The sequence below is a fragment of the Amborella trichopoda genome, chromosome 3 (genome assembly GCF_054954075.1).
Source record: "Amborella trichopoda isolate Santa Cruz 75 chromosome 3, AtrichopodaSantaCruz75HAP2 v2.0, whole genome shotgun sequence".
In the NCBI taxonomy this organism is placed as follows: Eukaryota; Viridiplantae; Streptophyta; class Magnoliopsida; order Amborellales; family Amborellaceae; genus Amborella; species Amborella trichopoda.
In genome coordinates, this window is record NC_142338.1 from 58,694,549 (window position 1) to 58,714,646 (window position 20,098).

At 34.1% G+C, this 20,098-nt stretch overlaps 1 protein-coding gene across 3 annotated transcripts; it reads left to right on the plus strand.

Moving 5' to 3' along the window:
- The first annotated feature begins 4,779 nt into the window (after positions 1 to 4,779).
- LOC18429642 (Pseudouridine synthase family protein) lies at positions 4,780 to 17,910 on the plus strand. 3 transcript variants are annotated; one of them, XM_088861743.1, is made up of 21 exons: positions 4,780 to 4,973; positions 6,013 to 6,091; positions 6,217 to 6,447; positions 6,617 to 6,885; positions 7,381 to 7,453; positions 7,780 to 7,836; positions 7,993 to 8,072; positions 8,165 to 8,227; positions 8,353 to 8,440; positions 8,567 to 8,669; positions 8,806 to 8,909; positions 9,664 to 9,737; positions 11,407 to 11,471; positions 12,104 to 12,273; positions 12,445 to 12,512; positions 12,736 to 12,796; positions 16,026 to 16,063; positions 16,232 to 16,300; positions 16,389 to 16,897; positions 17,037 to 17,141; positions 17,563 to 17,910. In XM_088861743.1, coding segments are annotated over exons 1-19 (1,767 nt in total). In that variant the 5' UTR covers positions 4,780 to 4,899; the 3' UTR covers positions 16,390 to 16,897; positions 17,037 to 17,141; positions 17,563 to 17,910. The 3 variants fall into 3 exon arrangements, with proteins under 3 accessions (XP_088717869.1, XP_011621650.1, XP_020519874.1); XM_011623348.3 differs by having other exon boundaries at positions 16,582 to 16,897; XM_020664215.2 differs by lacking the exon at positions 4,780 to 4,973 and adding an exon at positions 4,999 to 5,797 and having other exon boundaries at positions 16,582 to 16,897.
- Positions 17,911 to 20,098: the final 2,188 nt, after the last annotated feature.

Sequence of the window (20,098 nt, forward strand, 5' to 3'; positions counted from 1 at the left end):
CTCCGCCCTATGATATTGAGAATAATTGATAGATACCTGCCAATAAGTAGAATATCTCGTCCATAGGATAATAGAATATGAAAAAATATGGGGAAAATTACAAAATCCCCCCTCAAGAATACTATATATGCAACTTACCCCCAGCTAACCTTTCTTTTCACTTTTTTCCCCATAAGCACCTTTCCTCTCAAAAACCCCCTAAAGGTAAAAAGTCGTTATTTTTTAAACAGAAATGCCCTTCCCTACAAAAATAAAATAAAAAATCAATTGACAGTCACACGTAACGTATTATCGGAGCGACCAATTCAACCGCCGGAGCGATGTTGCTCCATAAGGTGTATTGTCAGAGCGCTGGTCATTATTGCCGAAGTGACCTATTTAACCGCCAAAGCGATGTGGCACCAAAAGGTGTACTGTCGAAGCGCGTTTTTGTACTGCCGGAGCGTGTGTCCTCATTGTTGGAGCGACCTATTCAACTACCAAAGCGCTATGCCTCCAGAAGGTGTACTACCGCAGTGAGTCTTTGCAATGCCGGAACGCGTATCTTCATTGCCGGAGCATTTAAATGGACTATCGGAACGCGTCTTTGTATTGTCGGAGGGTGTGTCTTCATTGTCGGAGCGACCTATTCAACTGCCAAAGTGCTATGCCTCCACTAGGTGTACTGCCGGAGCGAGTCTTTGCATTGCCAGAGGGCGTGTCTTCATTGCCGGAGCATTTAAATGGACTGTCGGAGCACGTGTCTTCATTGCAGGAGCATTTAATGAACTGCCGGAGCGCATGAGGAGAGAGTCGTGGGTAAAAGCCACGAGGAGAGAGAGAGGGAGTTTAGTCATTTTTATCTTTGTTTTGGATTGGGGGGTTTTTGTGAGGAAAGATGGTTGTGGGAAAAAAAAGTAAGAGAAAAATTTAGCTGGGGGTAAGTTGTATAGATAGTATACTTGAAGGAGGTTTTTGTAATTTTCTTAAAAAACTAAAAGAATGGTGAGGTATACATTATAAGGTGCATACATGGTAAGGTGCACTTCTAAATTTTGCAAAAAGATTTAGTCTTGGTGTCAAAAACTTTACGATGGCTTAAAAATATAAGTGCAACTCTAATTAAAAATTTTGAAATTCCAAAACATGATGCAGAGCAAATCTAAAATCTTGAAAATAAACGTTGTAAAAAACTTGTTACACGATGCTCTTTTTTTTTTTTTTGTATACATGCACCTTGAGGTTAAGAATTAATTTGAAGGTTTTCTCACTTCGAAATATACTATTTTTTACTGGATTTTCTATGTTTGCTTTTATAGTATAAGGTTCTAATCTTATAAGCATTATTCTTAAAATAATTAAAATAAATCTCTAACATTAAAAAAAACAAATAAATAAATAATTATAATAAGGACATAGATTTTATGCGACCAGCCCGCATATTGTAGAAATGCAGGCTTGGTAATAAATATATTTTTTAAATATAATTTGATCTTATTTTTTAGAGAATATATATTCTATAATATGGATATTATAAATATGAAAAAAAAAAAAAAAAAACTGAAAACTAAAAATAATAATTATATTAAAAAACATTTCGATCGTTAGTTATACTTGTTTTTAGATGGATCACCTATTTGCATCCATCTTTAAGATGGATGGTTCATACCTCTGGACCGCATATGGTAGAAATGCCATCCTGGCCGCATGAAACAATTTTCCTTATAATAAATCTTTAATTTTTACAGTAAAATTTCAAAAAATAAATATGCAATTTCTGGTTATACAAAGAGATGTGGGGATTTGTTTAAACCCCAATGTGGGGTTGTTTGATCTTCTCCAACCACTTAATCAGTGCTTTGCTTAAATACATATAACGGTCTGGTAGGACGGACCAATTAATTCAAGTAAGCCTGGCTGTCCCATGTTTCATTTGGAGTATATAGTCCTATGCCATATTTTAGATTAAGGACTTTCTCTCTCATTATGATTCGTCTTATTTTAAAGAGCCAAAAGATTTCATACACCCGTGGGACTATATGTTTTCCATCTACTCCCTTGAGCAAAGTTCTTGTTAGGAATATTTTGTAGGTCCCAAAATTTAGAAATGTAATATCTAAAATCCAGAAACCAACCTCAAAGAAAAAAAAAATAACTCTCACTCTCTATTTGCCTAGAAACATAGTTCCAACCAAGAAGCGATCGAGGGTAAAATGTTGTCACTTGTAGTCCATGGTACGATGGACTTTTAAAGAGAACATATATAAAAAAACTACTTACTTAAGTACAAGATGGTCACAATTATCGCCAAATATTAGATGGAAATTTGGGTAGTGAAGGTGGACTATTGACCTAAATATGTGATGACTGGGGAAAATTGTGACCTCTACGTACTAATCACTAGAGGTAGATAAACAGCCTTATGAAATACAACCTATTAAAATAATAAAAGTCATTAATGAGTCAGAAGGTGATTGACTCATTAACATCCAACTCTAATATAAACATTGTAAAAAACTCACAGAGCTAAATATGAAATTTTCTCCCACGAGTTTAACACATAAAAAGAGAGGTTCTTTACATTTTTATCCCCTATGTTTTTCCGAACCTTAACAATATTTCTCATTAACAAAAATCTTGCAGGGGCTTTTCTTCCCCACTGAATTACCTAAAAAAATAAATAAATAAATAAATAAACGTCCATCTTGTTTGTACCATATGGTCTCTCAGCAACCCTTGATAGCCTACTCCCTCTCACGATTCTCTCAAAAATAAGTTTGACCCATTCCTCAGTCTTTGATTCCCAAATGCTAAACATCTTTCTGCGGCTAAGATTGGTAAGCGCTCCCATATTTTTGAAAAAGCATTCCCATTCCCTCGCAATGCTAAGAAATCTTCTTCATAGACACAATGTTTTTGACTTGTGTATCGGCTACTCCATCTCGGATCTTTCCTTCAATGTCACATAAGTGCTACCATTGCCATCTTCCATAATTGAAATTTTGACTCCATGAAAGGAGGGGAACACCACCATGAAAGGAATTGTGGTCTAGAAATATTAGTTCTGGATCATTTTGATTCCTTAGAATAAGCATTCCGAAACTAATAGGCTTTGGACGGTTTTGATTTCTTACAATGAGCCACTCAGAACTAAAAGTTTTTAACTGGGATTTATTTGGAAAGAAAAAAAAGAGATATGAGCATAAATTGCCACTACATAGGGTATTTTTTAAAGGACGAGATGTGTATAAGGTGCTAACTTTAAACAATTAAATAGATGTCTCTCCAAATCTTGTGGAAAGATGCAATTTCAGTGTCAGCAATCCTTGTGATGATCTAAAATATATTTTCACCAATAGTCATAAACTTTAAAGCTCAAGAAATGGTAGGAGCATATCTAAAAATATTTCAAAATACTAAAAATAAATGGTCCAAATAATATTTTACAAGACAACATTTTTAGGACTTAAAATATTTTTCTCATCCGTACCACTCAAGGAATTTTCTAGAACCCAACAACAATTTTTAATAAGTTTTTAAGATACGCATTGTTTTCACATTATCTTATGGGAAAAGTTTCTATACTTCCCCTACAACATAGAAGATCTATACTTCTCCTACTATCAAGCCGTCCACTCATTGTTTTATATTAGATCTGACACATCATAGTATTTCATTTTTTATATAAATTATATGAATATGAAATTTGGTACGTTCCATATTCTCGTTGGGGTGCACGTACAAACAACATTAAAAATAAAATTTTGATAAAATATAATGATAAAAAAACCCCTTAAAACTTTAAGGGGTGTTTTGGTTATTTTATTTTATTGAGAATATTTTGTTTATATTTTTTATAATTGAAATTTTAATAGAAGATTGGACACCCAATTTTTGGTGTTAATATATTTTATATTAATTTTTTTAAAAATAAAATAGTGTATAGACGTGATATTGCGATTGGGGCAATTTTAGCCCTTTTAACCTTTCATTTAGAATGGAAGGTTGGATAAGGGAAGGTATATAACTTTTATATTGTAGTGGAAGTATAGAAAACTTGCATTTATCTTATACAAGGTTTTTGAAAGGAGAAAGATAGGGTTCTCAATTACACCATTTATTGAGGGGATGTAGTTTCTTTAAAGCCTAGGCCCTAGGAAAATATCGTAAAGCCTCACCTCAAAAATTCGTGAAAAAGCACTTTGGGTATAATAAATCTCTATAATGATTTTAAAATCAACTTCTAAGGCAGACTATGAATTTTGAAGCCAAAAAAATGGAATAGATATTATATATTTTTGAACAATTATTTTTAGGGCAAAAAATACAGTTTGATAATGTGTTACAAATTCTAATTTTTTTTTCTCAAGTACGGTGGTAAAGGTTGAGGTCATGATTGTCATCGTTTTAGCTTTTTTCTAATTAATTGAGGTCGACTAAATGAGTTTTTTATTATACTCTATTAAAAGCTATTCCGTAGTGATAAATTTCTATATCTTTTTGTATTACTTCTAATCAAATATTTTTTCGGTCATTCTATTTGAACTAATTCGTACCTCCGAACAAATGTTGTATTTGATCGACATATGATTAATATACTTAATTCTATGTCTTTTTTAATACCACATTTAAATTATTAAAAATAGATTCATTTGAAATTCTATCTCCCCTTTTGTGTTGCCGCTCAACACAACTATCTCTACATCGGCATCAGCATATTGATGATGATGGCTTGAGATGATTGATTTAAAGTTAATTAGTTTTGGGGACTATTTAAGCGGGAATTTTAGTAAGTAATTTATTGGAAGAAACCGAGAGAGAAAAAGGGTTTTGAATAAACAAAACCCTACGGAACTGCGCGTTCCCTTCCTACTGTACTTACAAAAAGCTCACTGAAATAGTGATAGAGCCGTGAAAGCAATGGAAGAAACCGACGTTGGAATCGTCTGCTACGCCTCTTCTTTACCTGGCTTTCGTGGCGTGCTAAAACAGAGGTTTGGAGCTCAAATTTCTCTCATGAAAAATAAACCTATTATTTTTCAAATGACAAATGAATAGAACCCATTGTGTTGATTTTTTTTTTATTTCATTAAAATAAACAATTTAAGGTCTTATGTGACCACGGTACTTGAAATACTGATGAGAATGGTTTATTTTGTGCTGAAATGTATATGCAGCAATGAATTTAATCCTTCCATTGGGCCGATATTTAAATTTTATCCCAATGTTTTGAGGGGTTTCTCTCGATTATAGTTTTTCTGTCATGCATTTGTTGTAGTAATGGCTCTATGGACTTGCGCTGCATTACTTTTGGAATAATCTGGATCATTTTGGTTTTACCTCAAATTTTAGCTGATTTTGATCTTACTTTATTTATTTATTGATGGTTCATTTAATACTTGCGTGAATATTTGTTGTTACAGGTTTCAATATTTTTAGCTGGAAGAAAAATTTTAAATCCGTTGTAATATTTGATTCAAGGGTTAGGATCTCCCGTTGTTTTTTTGGGGGGGGGGTAGGCTGCATCAACCCAACAAATTCATATGTATGATTTCAAAAATTTTAGAGAGAGAGAGAAAGAGAGAGAGAGAGAGAGAGAGGATTCAAGGGCGAGAGAGAGAGAAAGAGAGGATTCAAGGGTTATGATTTTATCACATAGTATGGTAGTTATCAATTTTGGTTAGCATTCAAAAAAAATGGAAGCTATCAATTAAGGTTATCAACTCTTTTTGTTTCATTGTTTCTTTGCGAGATTATGGAGATATACTGGCTGATTGAATCTTCAATTCAGAAATTCAATCCTCTGTAGGATTACAATGTAGGATTACAATTTGGTTCTCTTTATCGCACTTTGTGATTGTTACCTTTTTTATTTCTTATACTAACATTACGGTGGGATTTAAATATTCCGCGAGTAACCCATATGGCATTTCAGAATAAATTTAAAATGGCATCTTTATTCTATTGTTTCGGTCGGTTAATTGACCTTTGATTCTTTAGATTTGTGCAACTTAATATAATTTTATGATGCAGGTATTCAGATTTCATTGTAAATGAAGTAGACCCTGATGGTGCAGTTGTTCATTTGACGTGCATAGATGCACCAGTGGATGTAATGTTCTCTTTTTCCTCTATTATAAACTATAATGGTCCTAATTTTCTGTAGTTCATATCGGAGTCAATAATGTTTCAATTAATGAAGTTTGTATTTAAAGCAATTCCTATGCACTTGATCAGCAAATGGATTTGAGCAATGGGAGCTCAAGCTCCCAAATACACGATGAGGGAAGCACAACCCTTGATTTAGCAAATGATACATACACTGTTCAAATCGAAGCTTTTAGATCCCTGGTTGGCGATGCAAATGCCGAATTGTTAAAGTGCTTGATTGATCAGATATCCACTGACTCGAATGGAAATTTGGATCCTATTTTACTGTCTCCAGATTCTGACAAATCCCACCGAACAGTAAGTATGTTTCTCCAGTTTTGATTTTTCTAGATACAAATACTACAATAGTGTTTTATTTCTCAAAAAAAAAATTTAAAATAAAAAAATACTATGATGGTGTTTCTGGCAATAAACAAATCCTTCAACAAATGTTTTCCTTCTTTTGACATGTTGGTAATGTTCGTAGGCAGTTCACAATTTTTTCAAGGCAAACTTCAAATTCCTTGTGACAGACACTGTTGACGGACCAGATACCAATTTCAAATGTGTTCGTGTGAGGTTCTCTTCAGCTAAACAAAATGAGGGGGGTGGCTCTAGAAAGCGGAAAAATAAGGAAAGAAAGGACGGAAGCCAAAAGCATGCAAAGACTAATGGCAGTGCTCAGGATGGGTGGCAGAAACCTTTCGACAGCAGGGGTTCAAAGGATTGGCCCAAGGATATTGGCAAGTTTCTCAGGCAAGTTTGCGATATAAAATAAAATTTTCTTTCACTTATTAATATTTGAAATATATCGGCATATACATGCCTATATTTGTTAGTGATGCCCTTAGGGTTGCATGACATATTTACTTGTACATACTTATTGAACTCTTTCTTTTTCCTTCATATGATTAGGATGCATTTCTTCACGTACTTTAATATCTGTATGCCTGTTATCATCAGAGATATTAAAAATTTACCTTTAAGGGATCATGAATACAAGTAAATTGAGTTCTATGTTCTTTTGCTTAATATTTTGCATTAGTACTTTTTATGTTTTAAATGAGAAGTGATATTATTTGAGAAGTATTGTCGCCTGTTAGTGAGAAGTGATAGTATCTGAAAAGTATTGTAGCCTGTTTATGTTTTCATTTGCTGTATGCACAGTTACTGTGCTACTTTAATAACCCAGGAGCCTGATATGGTTTGACGGCGTTCTTTTATTTCTTAGAACTACTCTTTGTTCCGCAGATTTCATCTCTACAAAGAGAATAAGGACACCCAGGAGGCTTTGGCTATTATAGGGAAAATGCTTGGCATCCAGGTACAGAATGTATCATGTTTGTATTCAAGTCGCCATTGAATCCAATAGAATTTGAAATTTGATTCCATAGTAGTGGATCTATAGTTTTAGTTCTTTGTTAGCATGGTTCGTTGATAATGCATAGTCATTTTTGTTTTCCTCCAACATAAAAGTCATCAATGCCTCATCAATGCCGATGTTCTAGTTTCTATTTCATTAATAAAAGAATGCTGCTCTGTCTATGTTGTCAACTTGGGGATTCTTATGTTAGAACACCATTTTGCTTCTTTTGTATGGAATATTGGTTAGCTTCTCTCATTTATTTCATCATACATCACTTCTGGCAGCAACGATCTTTTGGATTCGCAGGAACAAAGGACAAACGAGCTGTTACAACTCAAAGGGTATAGTTATAATCACCCTTCATTTTTCTTGGGGCGGTCTTTTTCTTGTTGGAGCAGCGTGATGTATTGCATAATGAAGTATAGAGTTAAAAGACCATCCATGTAATCGGGTTGTTCTTCCTCGGGTTTGAAGGAACCAGTTTCCTTATTTTTCAGGTAACTGTTTTCAGGCAGCATGCAAATAGATTGGCTGCTCTCAATGACAGATTAATGGGAATAAAAATAGGAGACTTTTGGTGAGTTATATGCTCTTTCTTTTCATGTTTTGGCATGATAAAGTCATTTTGATGTTCTCCTTATAGATTCCTTCCTATGTTTGCTTGTCCAGCTATGTGAGAGAAGGGCTTGTTCTTGGGCAACTTTCTGGAAATCGCTTCACTATCATTTTGAGGCAGGTCTCCACTGGCACTGACGATAATTGGTGGTTTGATTTAACTTTCTGCTTTTTCATGCTAGCTATTTACTATTTTCTCTGATAACTTATGTGAGAGTATTAGCTTATCTTTATCTCTTTAGAGGGGTCGCGTCAGATTCTGAGGATATTATTAAATCAGCTGCCAATGGCTTAGGAAGGCATGGGTTCATCAACTACTATGGTTTACAGGTTCTTAATTCTAGCCATCTTATTTACATGGAAGTGTGTTAAAAGATGTTAAGTGACATCATTTATAAGAAATCTGCCACTACATTAATTAGTAGTCAGTGTAACTTTTCTAAAACTTAATTTCAGCGTTTTGGAAGTGGTTCAGTTCCAACCTTTGCCATTGGAGCAGCATTACTTCGAGGAGAGTGGGAAGCTGCTGTTGACTTGATTCTTGATCCTAGAGAAGGGGATATCCTTATTGTCTTGCATTGTGTATAAATCTAGGTTTTATTTATTTGGAAACAAAGGTTTATTTTCAATCCCTGCCATCTAGTCTCTCTCTTTCTCTCCACTTTGTCCATGTGGTAACTTAATTCATAACAAACAACGGATTGCCATTAAGGAAGCCCGTGAATATTACCAAGAAAGTGAGGATATTGATGGAAGTTTAAGGCGTCTACCTCGCCATCTTGTTGCTGAGAGATCAATTGTAAGTTTCTCTAATGGCGGTATGCTGTTTCCATTAGTTTCTGTGCTATGGATCACCACTGGAACTTTAGGTTTCAAATGCTTATAATTCTTTGCTTTGGCTATTTTCAACTCTTTGTAGGTTCTTCATTGTCTTTTATCCTAGTCCTAGACTCCTAATTAACAATAAGAAGCATGTTGGATATGTCTGATAGATGTCAATTAGATGTGAACTTCTTATTTATTAATATGTAAGCCTCCTCTTTTTTTTTTGGGAAAAGTTTATATAGAGCCGAGGCTCTAAACAATCAAATTTGAGCTTACCTCAAAAATTTCACTAGAAGAGGTTGTTTTGATACTCAAATATCTTCAAATTGATCATCTCGACATCAAGATATATGGACATGAGAAAAAAAAGGACTGCAAGTTTTGGAAATAGTGTCTTTTGTAACGCATTTTTGGAATGTCAATTTTTAAGTTTTTCAAGTTTTTGTAGATATATCGATCTACACTATTTTTTAAGCTTTAAACTTTATAAATAAATATGAAAATATATTTTAAGGGTGTCACAAAGATTTTCAATATTGAAATCACATTTCTCGCCACTATTTGAAGTTAGGCTCTAATTTGATTGTTTAGAGCCTAGGCTCTATACAAACCACACCCTTTTTTTTTTTTGGGGTGTTGTTGTTATAGTGTATGACCCCCCTTGGATTTGGCTTTTTGGAACACTTGATACTATTTTTGAGTTGATATTTGATCTTCTTTTGAGCCAGCTGCAATGCTTGAAGAGAAGTCCAGGAAATTACTTGCAGGCCCTAAAGAGCATACCCAGAACCCTGCGTTTGATGTATGCTTTCCTTTCTCCCACTCACCACCTGCATTAATCTCATGAATATAAGCATATGTAAATATCACTTATTGGAAAGAAGTATGAACAATCAATTTTTTGCTCTAGGTCCTATTTTCTTTGTTTCAATCATCTTTTATTCATTTTCCTTTTCTTGTGGTAGATATGATCATCTGCATGTAGGAATTTGACAAGTTTTACTCTATTCACTGGGTTTGAAATTAAAGAACTGATAAATGTTTTCTTATCTGCAGCGCACGCCGTAAAGCTAACCTACTTTTTAGACCCTATATGCTACAGGTCCAAGCCATAGTTGTTGGAAGTGCCAGAAATTCCAATTTGTTTTAGGAATAGGAATCGCAGAATTGTGGTTGGCTGGAAGGTTCCTATTTTCATAATCGACGCCCGTGTATAGGAATTGCGGGAAACAAGATTCCTACTTTATATGAATCGAGATTTGACCTAAATGGAATTGAGATTTCTACATAAATAGAATCAAGATTCCATCCTCTTTAGAATCGAGTTTCTGGCCTATTTGGAATTGACCGATATGGAATCGAGATTCATTCATATATAGAATTAAGATTCCGATGTCTTCGGAATCGAGTTTCTGATCTGATGCTTCTCATAGGTTCTAAATTGTTTATTTTGTAGTTCATGGCCTTATGTTTGTGTTTCTAAATCGAGATTCCTGACTTCGTGGCAATGGATTCCATGTAGAGTCCTTGTCAGAATCGAGATTCCGAATTGGAAGTGCGACCTTGGGTGAGAGATTCCAATAACTGTTGTCCAAGCTGGCAAAATATATATGAAACAAAGAATAGCAAAATATAAATGAAAAATGGGTGCATGCATGCAAAAACATCCATTCTACTACAAAACTGTGGTTCTTATTATGATCTCAAAATGCGTAAAAGCATGAAGTCAACCATCACTCTTTATGACTATACCCTAGTTTCAGTTTATTGTGTCTAACCATTTTGTATTAGTTAAATTTTGTTATTTGATAAATGAATCAGTAGAATTAATTTGTAGCTGAGGTGCTAGAGAATGTAGACTATCTACTGTTGAATCCCAACAAGTGGAGATGGGGCATCCAATTAAACTTTCAATGTACCTAAATCCACCGTTGCAAGCTAGAAACCTGTGAAATCCATTTGAAAATCCCCTAATTTTCCCTTCGCATGTCCCAATATTATCATCATCATCCAAGCCTTATCCCAATGATTTGGGATAAGGCTTGGATTTTCGCAGTCCCAATATACCAACCAAAATCTGCCCCCGCAACTAGCTTCTGATTTGGGTTTGATGTGGAATAATGTAATTTCTCTCATGGGTACTATGGGCAAAATTATTGATAACAGGATATTCAACTGGTTTACATGCTATGCTGGTTTTTTTGCACACCTCATCTCTCCTCTTCGCTCTCTGAGGGATGGCAACTAGGGTAGAATTAATTCTACCTGATGATTTCTCTTGTTATTTATTTAAAGCATGAATTGGGCACTTTTAAGAATTAAAAATGTTTTGTTCCTTAATTACATGTGCTTCTTTACTTGTTTTATTTTCTAAGTTTAGTTTCCAGAAGTTATCACTGCAAGCTTTGAATTTGATTAGATCGTGACAAAGTATCTACTTTAAATGTAACACTTTATTGTTAATCTTTTAGGTATGTGCATAGTTACCAAAGCTACTTGTGGAATCATGCAGCAAGCTCAAGAGTACAAAAGCATGGTAATTGTTTTTTGAGTTTGTAGCAAATGTGTTTGTAGCAAATTTTTTTTGTCATTTGAGTAGGCATTTTATCTGACCATAAGTATTTCTTTCTGATGTCAGTATCATCATGAGGTGGTGATAAATCTTTATTTTTACTCTGAATAATTTGTGTAGTCTTATGTAATATATCCATATCAGATGATCTTTGTGCAAGGATACATGAAAGTTTCCAGGTTGAGGCTCTGATTTCCATTTGCACTTTTCATTGTAACGGATGTATCTCTCAAAAAACGAGGAAAAGGAAAATATCTCTCAATGTTTGTCTTCTCCCTTTCCTCAAGAAGTGCTATGTTTTTGTTTGGGGAAAGTGTACATAATAGTATAACCTAGTGGACTATGGGAAACAACAGTTATTAGGTTCATCTCTTTTTTATAAAATGGACTGGGATGGAGCGAGAGTGGGACGAACAAGAATTGCACATTGACCCTATTGGTGGGTCCAACTCTCCTCCATTCCTCATTTTATTGGATGATATGACTGTGTTGTGGCTTTCCAAAGTGATTTACGTGTAGTGGAAAGCGATTTACGTGTAGTATATTTTCCCTTCTGTTTGCTTGTCTGGATTCATTTGAACAGTTTCCTATAACAGGTATTGATAAAGTTGTAGTGGGAGACCTTGTGTATTTTAAGGGCATTGGTCCAGTAACAAATACAGGAGATTTACAAACAGAATGTGAATCCAATACTTGTGATGAGGAGTTTGAGCTTTCTGGTCTACCTGATACAGAACGTAACGGGGAAAATATTCAGTCTGTAAAGGTAAGCAAACCTGAGAGAATTCAATGTGCCATTGGGGAAATTTTTACCGATCTTTATGGTATAAATTGCCTTATCAAATTATGCCCTTTAAGTGAAATATATCTATATTTTATTTTACGCTACCACTAAAAAATCTCTAGTAATTGTGAAAGGGCTGCTGTCTTTGGGCAGATTGTAGATGCTGAAGACATAAATTCCGGAAACTATACAATTGACGATGTGATACTTCCCTTACCTGGGTATGGATTTTATTATCAGGTGTTTGAAAGAACAACTTATAAAATGTGAAGAGTCTCAGGACATATTTATCATTGTTTATTTACATGTCTATCTGACATAGTTGTACTTCACTAAAAATAATTACTAATACATATATCTTAGGCTCTCAACTGAATGTGATCTGAATTTCCTGAAAATTTTCACAATTATATAAGGCTGCAAGTGTTTGTTTTTTTATTGCAGGTCCAGATCATTATATCCCAAAAATGATGTTGCCGGTGTTTATCACGATTTGGCAAAGAAGGTGGGTTTGACTCCCCATATATTTTCAATTATAAATATCTGTATTGTTACTGGATTAGATAGTGTAATAGCTGCTTGAGATGGTTGTTTAATGAATTGTTATTTAATAATTCTGACTTCATTTCTGTAAGTTGGGAGATCTAGTAGTTGATCAAATTGGTTTTTGGCTTATGATGAATATTATATGTTGGTGAAATTTGCCCACTGATACTGGGCTTCTTTCAGAAAACTGAAGGACTTTGAACCATTAGATTTTTATTAAAGCATAGTTTCTAATTTTCAAATGGTTTGGCATGAATGCAAAGGAAATATCCTGGTGATCTAGGGTTCAATGCGTTAGGAATGAGCTGGAGATGAGGTTTTCTGTTTTAAGTACTTGAAAGTATTATGTATTTTTTGCGCAATAGATGTTTCTGTTCATCTATTTGGTTTCCATTCCTTATATGAATAACAGATTTTACCGTTAACATTCTAAAAAAAAAAAATGAATAAAAGGATTTTCTTCATATTTAAGTATAGTTCTTATTTTGCTATTGTTGTGCCTATGCAAGGTTTAAAATTTCTTCGATCTGATCCGGATTCACCCAATCAGGATTGGGTTTCGGTGGAGCCACCCCGGATATGTAAAGAAAACGGGATCTGGTCGATTCTTTACCTTGAATCACCCTGTTGACGTCACGGATTGTCTGGTGAAGTCACGGATCGCCGGGTCTGGCCAGTCCCTGCCTTTTTCTATTAAAAAATTCAAGTGGTTGCCCACCTGATGGTCCTTGACGTCATCCATTTTTGCCTTACGTAAGCTTTGCGTCACTTTCACGTGGGGCTATAGTTGGAGCACATGGCCCTGCATCCCATCATGCGATGTACATTAGTGTTGGTTCAATTTCTTTTTTATACGCAATTTTCCTCCCACCTCTTCGATGTGGGACAATTCTCATAGTCCATTGTCTTGCCCAAAAATTGATGGCGTTGCATGGTAATACAACGGTTGCATTGAATGAACTTCATCTAATAGACTAATACTATTATGCTATTAGCTCATGGCATTATTTCATCCTATGATTAATCTTAGGCTATTAGCTAATTGGGATTAAAAAAAAATAGTACTAGCTCATAGGATATTAAAAAAAGCAAAAATAATACTAGTACTAGTTTATTGAACATTAAAAAAAAATGCTAGTTTATAGAATATTTTAAGAGAGAAAAATAACATTAGTTCGTACCAATTTAGAATTTATTTTCAAGTTGCTTTATCAATTATCCCACATTGCAAGTATGAATTTATTTATTTATTTTATTAAAATATGATTGCAAATTTATGTTTCTAAATTTTATATTTTTGTCCACACTAATTATTGCACAAGATTTATTTATTTGTGAGTCATACTTTTGTTTTTTTAATGTTCAAATGGAAGGACTGAAAAAGGACAAGGGGTGGGCCCAAAAGGACGTGGTTGGAAGTAGTCTGAAAAGATATGGGTACTTATGACCTCATTGAGGATATGACCTTTAATAGAGCAGAATGGAGAACTAGGATTCATGTAGCCGACCCCAATAAATTGGGAAAAGGCTAAAATGATGATGATGACCCTTGTTTTTTGAATCATGTTTATTATAATATTATAAGTAATAATTCTAGTAGTTTCAATGATAACCAAATCTTGTATATTATTTTATAATTTATAAAAATTATAAATTCAGCATAAAAAACAATTTATTTATATTATAAATTATACAATGTATAATTTTTTGTTATAGTTGTAAATTAGATTTTTAAATTAGATGATATTGTAAGACAAATTTCACATTTATTCTTCTTTGTATAGTAAAATAATTATAAAATCTAAACAAACAATTCTAATTTCATAATATTAAAGAAAGGTATCTATGCTTCCCCTACAGCATAGAAGTTCTATCCTCCCCTACCATCCAGCCGTCCAATTTTGATCAAGAGAGCCACTCACCGTTTGATCTTAGATCGGACGTCTCAAAGTATTTTATTTTTAGTTTTTTTATACAAATTTTATGAATATGAAATTTGGTACGTTCCATATTCTCATTGGGGCGCACCTATAAAAAATATAAAAAATACATTTTCGATAAAATATAATGATCAAAATACCGCTTGAAACTTTCAGGGGTATTTTAGTCATTTTATTTTATCGAAAATATTTTTTTTTTATATTTTTTGCTAGTGCGAGTTTAATAGAGGAATGGACGTCCAAAATTTGGTGTCAAAATAGTTTATAGAAAAAAATTTAAAATAAAATAGTGTAGAGACATTACATTGTGATTGGGCAATCTTAGCCCTCCATTCAGAATGGACGGTTGGATAAGGGGGAGGATAGAACTTCTATACTCTAGGGGAAGCATAGAAAGCTTGCCCATAATATTATAGTTAGTTTGGTTGTGATAATTTTGGACGAGTAAAGAAAATTACTAAATGTTTGATGTGATACTAATTTCACTTTATATGGAAAATTATTTTCTTTAATCTTATAATATAGAAGTTTTTTTCTAATATTTTTAAATTATTTTGGTGCAATATTATAATACTATATCATAATTAATAATTATACAAACATCCAGGCAGGAAAACAACATCTCGTTATTCGCCTATTTTTACAAGATAATGAAGTACATAATGCACCACTCCTAATTTCTTTTATAAACTAAAGGAACACTGTTTTTAGAGATTTATAGTGATTTTTTTAAAAACTTTGGGATAAAACTTGCCGATTCTCCGATCCGACATGCCGATCCACCTATCCAACACGAGTATGGGTGAGGACAATCCGGGTCACCAATCTGTTTTTTTAAACCTTGGGCCTATGTATTGCATATGTTAATTACATGATAATGGCATGTGATTAAATCCAGAGAGTTTCAAATTCAGAAATTTTTGTCTGATTCCTTTGACTTGTTGAGAGCTGAGTTCTTACTTCCCCTTGGCTTTTGCAACTATTCTCATTTTTAGCAGCATCTGTTATTACTTACTAGTGCAGCTGAAATTGTCCCAGTGTTAGTGAAAATAGTTTTTAGGAAGAATTATCTTTTCAAAGAGAAAGGATTTTCCGGAAGTATCACGAACTTCATGACAAGGATGCCTGGAATATATAATTTAGTTTCATAGGCATTGGTTGTGATTGATTGCCCTATCTTTGATTGTACCTATTTTGCTAGTCTTCTAGTGGAGGAACTAACCAATATTATAACTATCAATTAATTAGGATGGAATCACCTTGATGGAAAGCTCACATAATGTCAAGTAAGTGCCGTAATTTTATTGGTACTTTTTAAATTTCATCAGTTATTGATCTACTGGTGATCAGTGCAGTTTCTCAAATGATTGAAGCAGTTAGCACCAGACCAGAGTGATGTATTATTTTGTACGTGTTGAGATTAATTGGAAGTTAAATTTGTTCTCAAATTTCAGGGAATTTTCAATAACGAAGATGACTGGTGGTTATAGGCGAATTTTGCAGCGACCACTTGATTTTGAGTGGTTAGTTTCCATAGCAGTTATTATTGTCATTATTAGCATCATTGACATTGCCCTCATTATTCAAATATGGGATTTATTTTCTATGCAGATTATGAAGGTTGATTGGGGAAAATGCCCTTAAAAGTCAATACCATTAAAAATGTGGAAAGATGGGAAAAATTTACCTTTATTCTGAGTTGCCTGCATGCCTAACTGAATGAAGAAATAATTACTAAAAAAAAAAGATTTCTTGGTCATGTTTTATGCAAACTATTCAATCATTAGGATCTGCATAAATGCAGGGAATTACTCGAGTACACCGATGTGAATATACCCTTGACTGAGACAGATTTGGATGTACTTGCTAAATCAAAACCCAATGATAAGAAAAGAAAAGCAGGCATTGCTGAAGAAGACAGAACAGAGACCGCAACCAAATGCTTGAATCCATCTGAGGAACTCAATATTAAGAGTTCAAGTTTAGAGAGTCACCAAGATGAAGAAGATGGAGTCCCTGGTTCTTCAGCACAACAGACAGCTCTTAAGTTGTGTTTTACCTTGCCCACTTCTTGCTACGCAACAATGGCCATAAGGGAGCTGCTCAAGACTTCAACTTCGGTACTCTCTCTCTCTCATGAATGTATGGGCTTTTAAGTTTTTGGGATTTGATTAGAAAAAAACTTAGCATAAGTTTTGTTTGTGCTTGCTATTATCTGAGCATGAACAACACGAAGCATAATTTGTTTGCATAATCCAGGTTGCCTTCCATAAGACTCTAAACGAATAAGTGCTTGAATTCAGCCTGGACACTTATGGATGGTTTCAATTGTTCTTCTAACACTTGGGATAGCACATCTTTCTTGTAAGTTCTTTGCTTATTGACCATTGGTCTTTCTCGCATATTCTTCTTGTGAGTTTGTTCCATATATATATATATATATATATATATATATATATATATATATATATATATATATATATATATAGAGAGAGAGAGAGAGAGAGAGAGAGAGAGAGAGAGAGAGAGAGAGAGAGATCTGACATCTTGACCTCGTAATCGGAATAAAGCTGCTGCTTCTTGAAATTTTGAGGAATTACAAACTTTGGGGGTGACATGAAACAGCAGAACATGGGTTAGGGAGGCTAGGCCTTCGGTGACTTCTAGTGGAATTTGAAATCTGGTTTCGTGGGGAATGCTCGAAGAGTGGCTTCTAAATTAATTTAAGGAAAATGCATTGCTTAAACTTTTGTGTTAATCCATATCTTTGGTTATCGATTTGTAGGTTGCCTTTGCTGAGCAACATGCTGGAATCTTGACAAGATGTGAAAAATCTGAGAAATGGAATCGAAGGCAGATGGATTTTCCAGGGATAATACTGAATTTGTATCTTCTTTATAGAATAGGCTTTCTATTTTTACAGCTTAACTGTTTTAACTTATTCTAATTACTGTCCTAACATAGTGCATTTTGCTGATTATCTTATCAAAGTGCATTTTGTTGAAGCATAGTGTGGGGATGAATGTGCATGTGGCCTCATCGGGCTGCCGATGATCTCTGTTGACCATTTTACGTAACATACTGTAACATTTAATGGTCTCTAATATTAGCTACTAAAAGGCCTCTTGCAACCGATCTAGACTGCTATGACACACTGTATTTAGTGGGTTTGTAGTTGCTAAAGTTCAAAATATTATCTCGTGTGTTTTGAACCTGGATTAATAGCATGGCTCATCCTCTTGATTTGGCATTTTATAATGGTTAGAAGTGATTGTGACATCATTGTATCAAATGTAAAAGTGGTATTATTGTGTAAATTTCCTTGGTTTTAGGCATGTCTAGGACCACACCAGCTGTGGTGTGTCCACCGAGATCCAACTAGGAGAAGGATTTGGGATCTGAAATTTTGCATGAAATTTCAAATGACCTTCATCATGAAACTGAGGGCTAAAAAAACAATTTTGAACCTTAAAAATGGTCCATTATTTCAGACTTTCTGGGCCGCTCATTTCAATCATATGATCTGCATTAGCTATGGTCTATGGAGCTCCTAGGTCATGGACCTGAGGCCACTATAGGTAGCTTTGGATCTCCAAATTCATGGACATGAGGTGATTATAGGTTCACAATGATTTTGTTGGTTGAATGCTAAAAAATGGCTAGAATATCTTTCATTTTAGAGTGAGGTATCATGCCTCTCTGCGAGGAACTGAACAAGACTTTCCAGTTTAAGACACTGCCCCTTTGCTACTAGGGTAATATCGTCAATTTCCAACACCATAAGTATCTCCGTCTTCAACAATCCAAATGGGGGATAAAAAAGTCCAAGAAAACGATTTAGAAGTAGTAGGACAAGGTTTCTCGAGTCCCGAACGGAATATGCCCCTTCTTGAACTCCATTTTTTACATGGATTTTCGCCTTAATTTTTAAGGAATATATAATCTCTACTATGGATATTATTAATATGTAAAAAAATAAAATTTGATATTTTTTTTTGGAGACCACCGTTTGTTTTCATTTTTGAGATGGTTGTTTAACGTGGGACACAAATAGAAGAATATGTCCCCTGGCGCATAGAACAATTTTCGTTATAAGTGTGGTATGAGGATATAAGTTTGATTTAATTTAACAAGAAACTCCAAAATTTTATGAAAATTTATTGCCATATGAAAACCACATAGAACGTATTTTGGTACTCCAAAGAGACATTCACGGTCTATCTCAATAGAATTTGGCCTCCATGCCATCTCCAGACTTGGTATCCATGAGAATCACAATGTCCTACATGAATGGGAAGCTCATGGCCACCCGTACGTTACAGTATACTGCAGTGTCATAGGTTCTGGACATTGTTTACTATAAAATTGTTTATATTGGGTACAAGAAAAGTCAAAATAAATTTCACCCGGTGAAATTTGATAGTGTCACAAAGTTTGAATTTTGTTTTTTTGTAATTGAGCATAATCATTGGCGTATCTTTAGCCGCTAGATTTTACATCTAACAATCAAAGATGATTGTAAATTTGTAAACCACTGGTGCCGAAAGTAAATGGCCTTATTTTGAATTTTCTTATGTTATATTTAGTTTTTTTTTTTTTTTATTCAAAATGGAAACAATTGCACGGTTGAGTAGAAGTGATAAGAAATGTGGAAGTGTTTTTAGGGTGACCGATCCGACTCGGTTCTTGCCTTCTTGGGGTGGCCGATCTGGTTCACCGATTTGTTTTTTTAAACCTTGGTTTTATATGTTTTCTTCGCACCGTCTTGGTCTTCTTGCTAACATATGGTTTGATAAGTGGGTAAGGTTGCAACTCTTTCTTGCTAACATATGGTTTGATAAATGGGTAAGGTTGCAACTCTTTTTTTTTAACAAGAGCACATAACTTTATTTATCAAACAAAAGTAGAGTTACAGAGATGAAGGAGAAATAACATAACAAATAGCCTGAATTGCTTTTGCTAACGAATCAGCCCTATCATTTGCCTTCCTGTAAACATGGTTGAAGGCTACTACCAACCCTAAGCGATCAAATTCAGATGAAAGTTCAAATTTTGTCATGCGATAGAGTTTTGGTGTAAAAAATTCTTCAAAATATGAAAATCTATTTTTTATCTCAACTTAGAAAATTTTAAACTCTAAAAATGATTTAGATCAATTGGATCTATAAGCGCATGAAGCTCTTGAAAACAGACGGTCGAGATAATATGCAGCAAGATGTATTATTTTTGGAACTTGAAATTTCTTTTTTTTCTCCATATGTATATATCTCAATGTCGAGATGATCAATTAAATATTTTCTCAACATCAAAATAATATTTTT

Coding starts and splice junctions, on each gene's coding strand:
- LOC18429642 (XM_011623348.3), top strand. CDS start 4,900: ATGGAAGAAACCGACGTTGGAATCGTCTGCTACGCCTCTTCTTTACCT. Junction 7,837..7,992: donor GAGCTGTTACAACTCAAAGG/GTATAGTTATAA, acceptor CTTATTTTTCAG/GTAACTGTTTTCAGGCAGCA. Junction 8,441..8,566: donor TCAACTACTATGGTTTACAG/GTTCTTAATTCT, acceptor ACTTAATTTCAG/CGTTTTGGAAGTGGTTCAGT.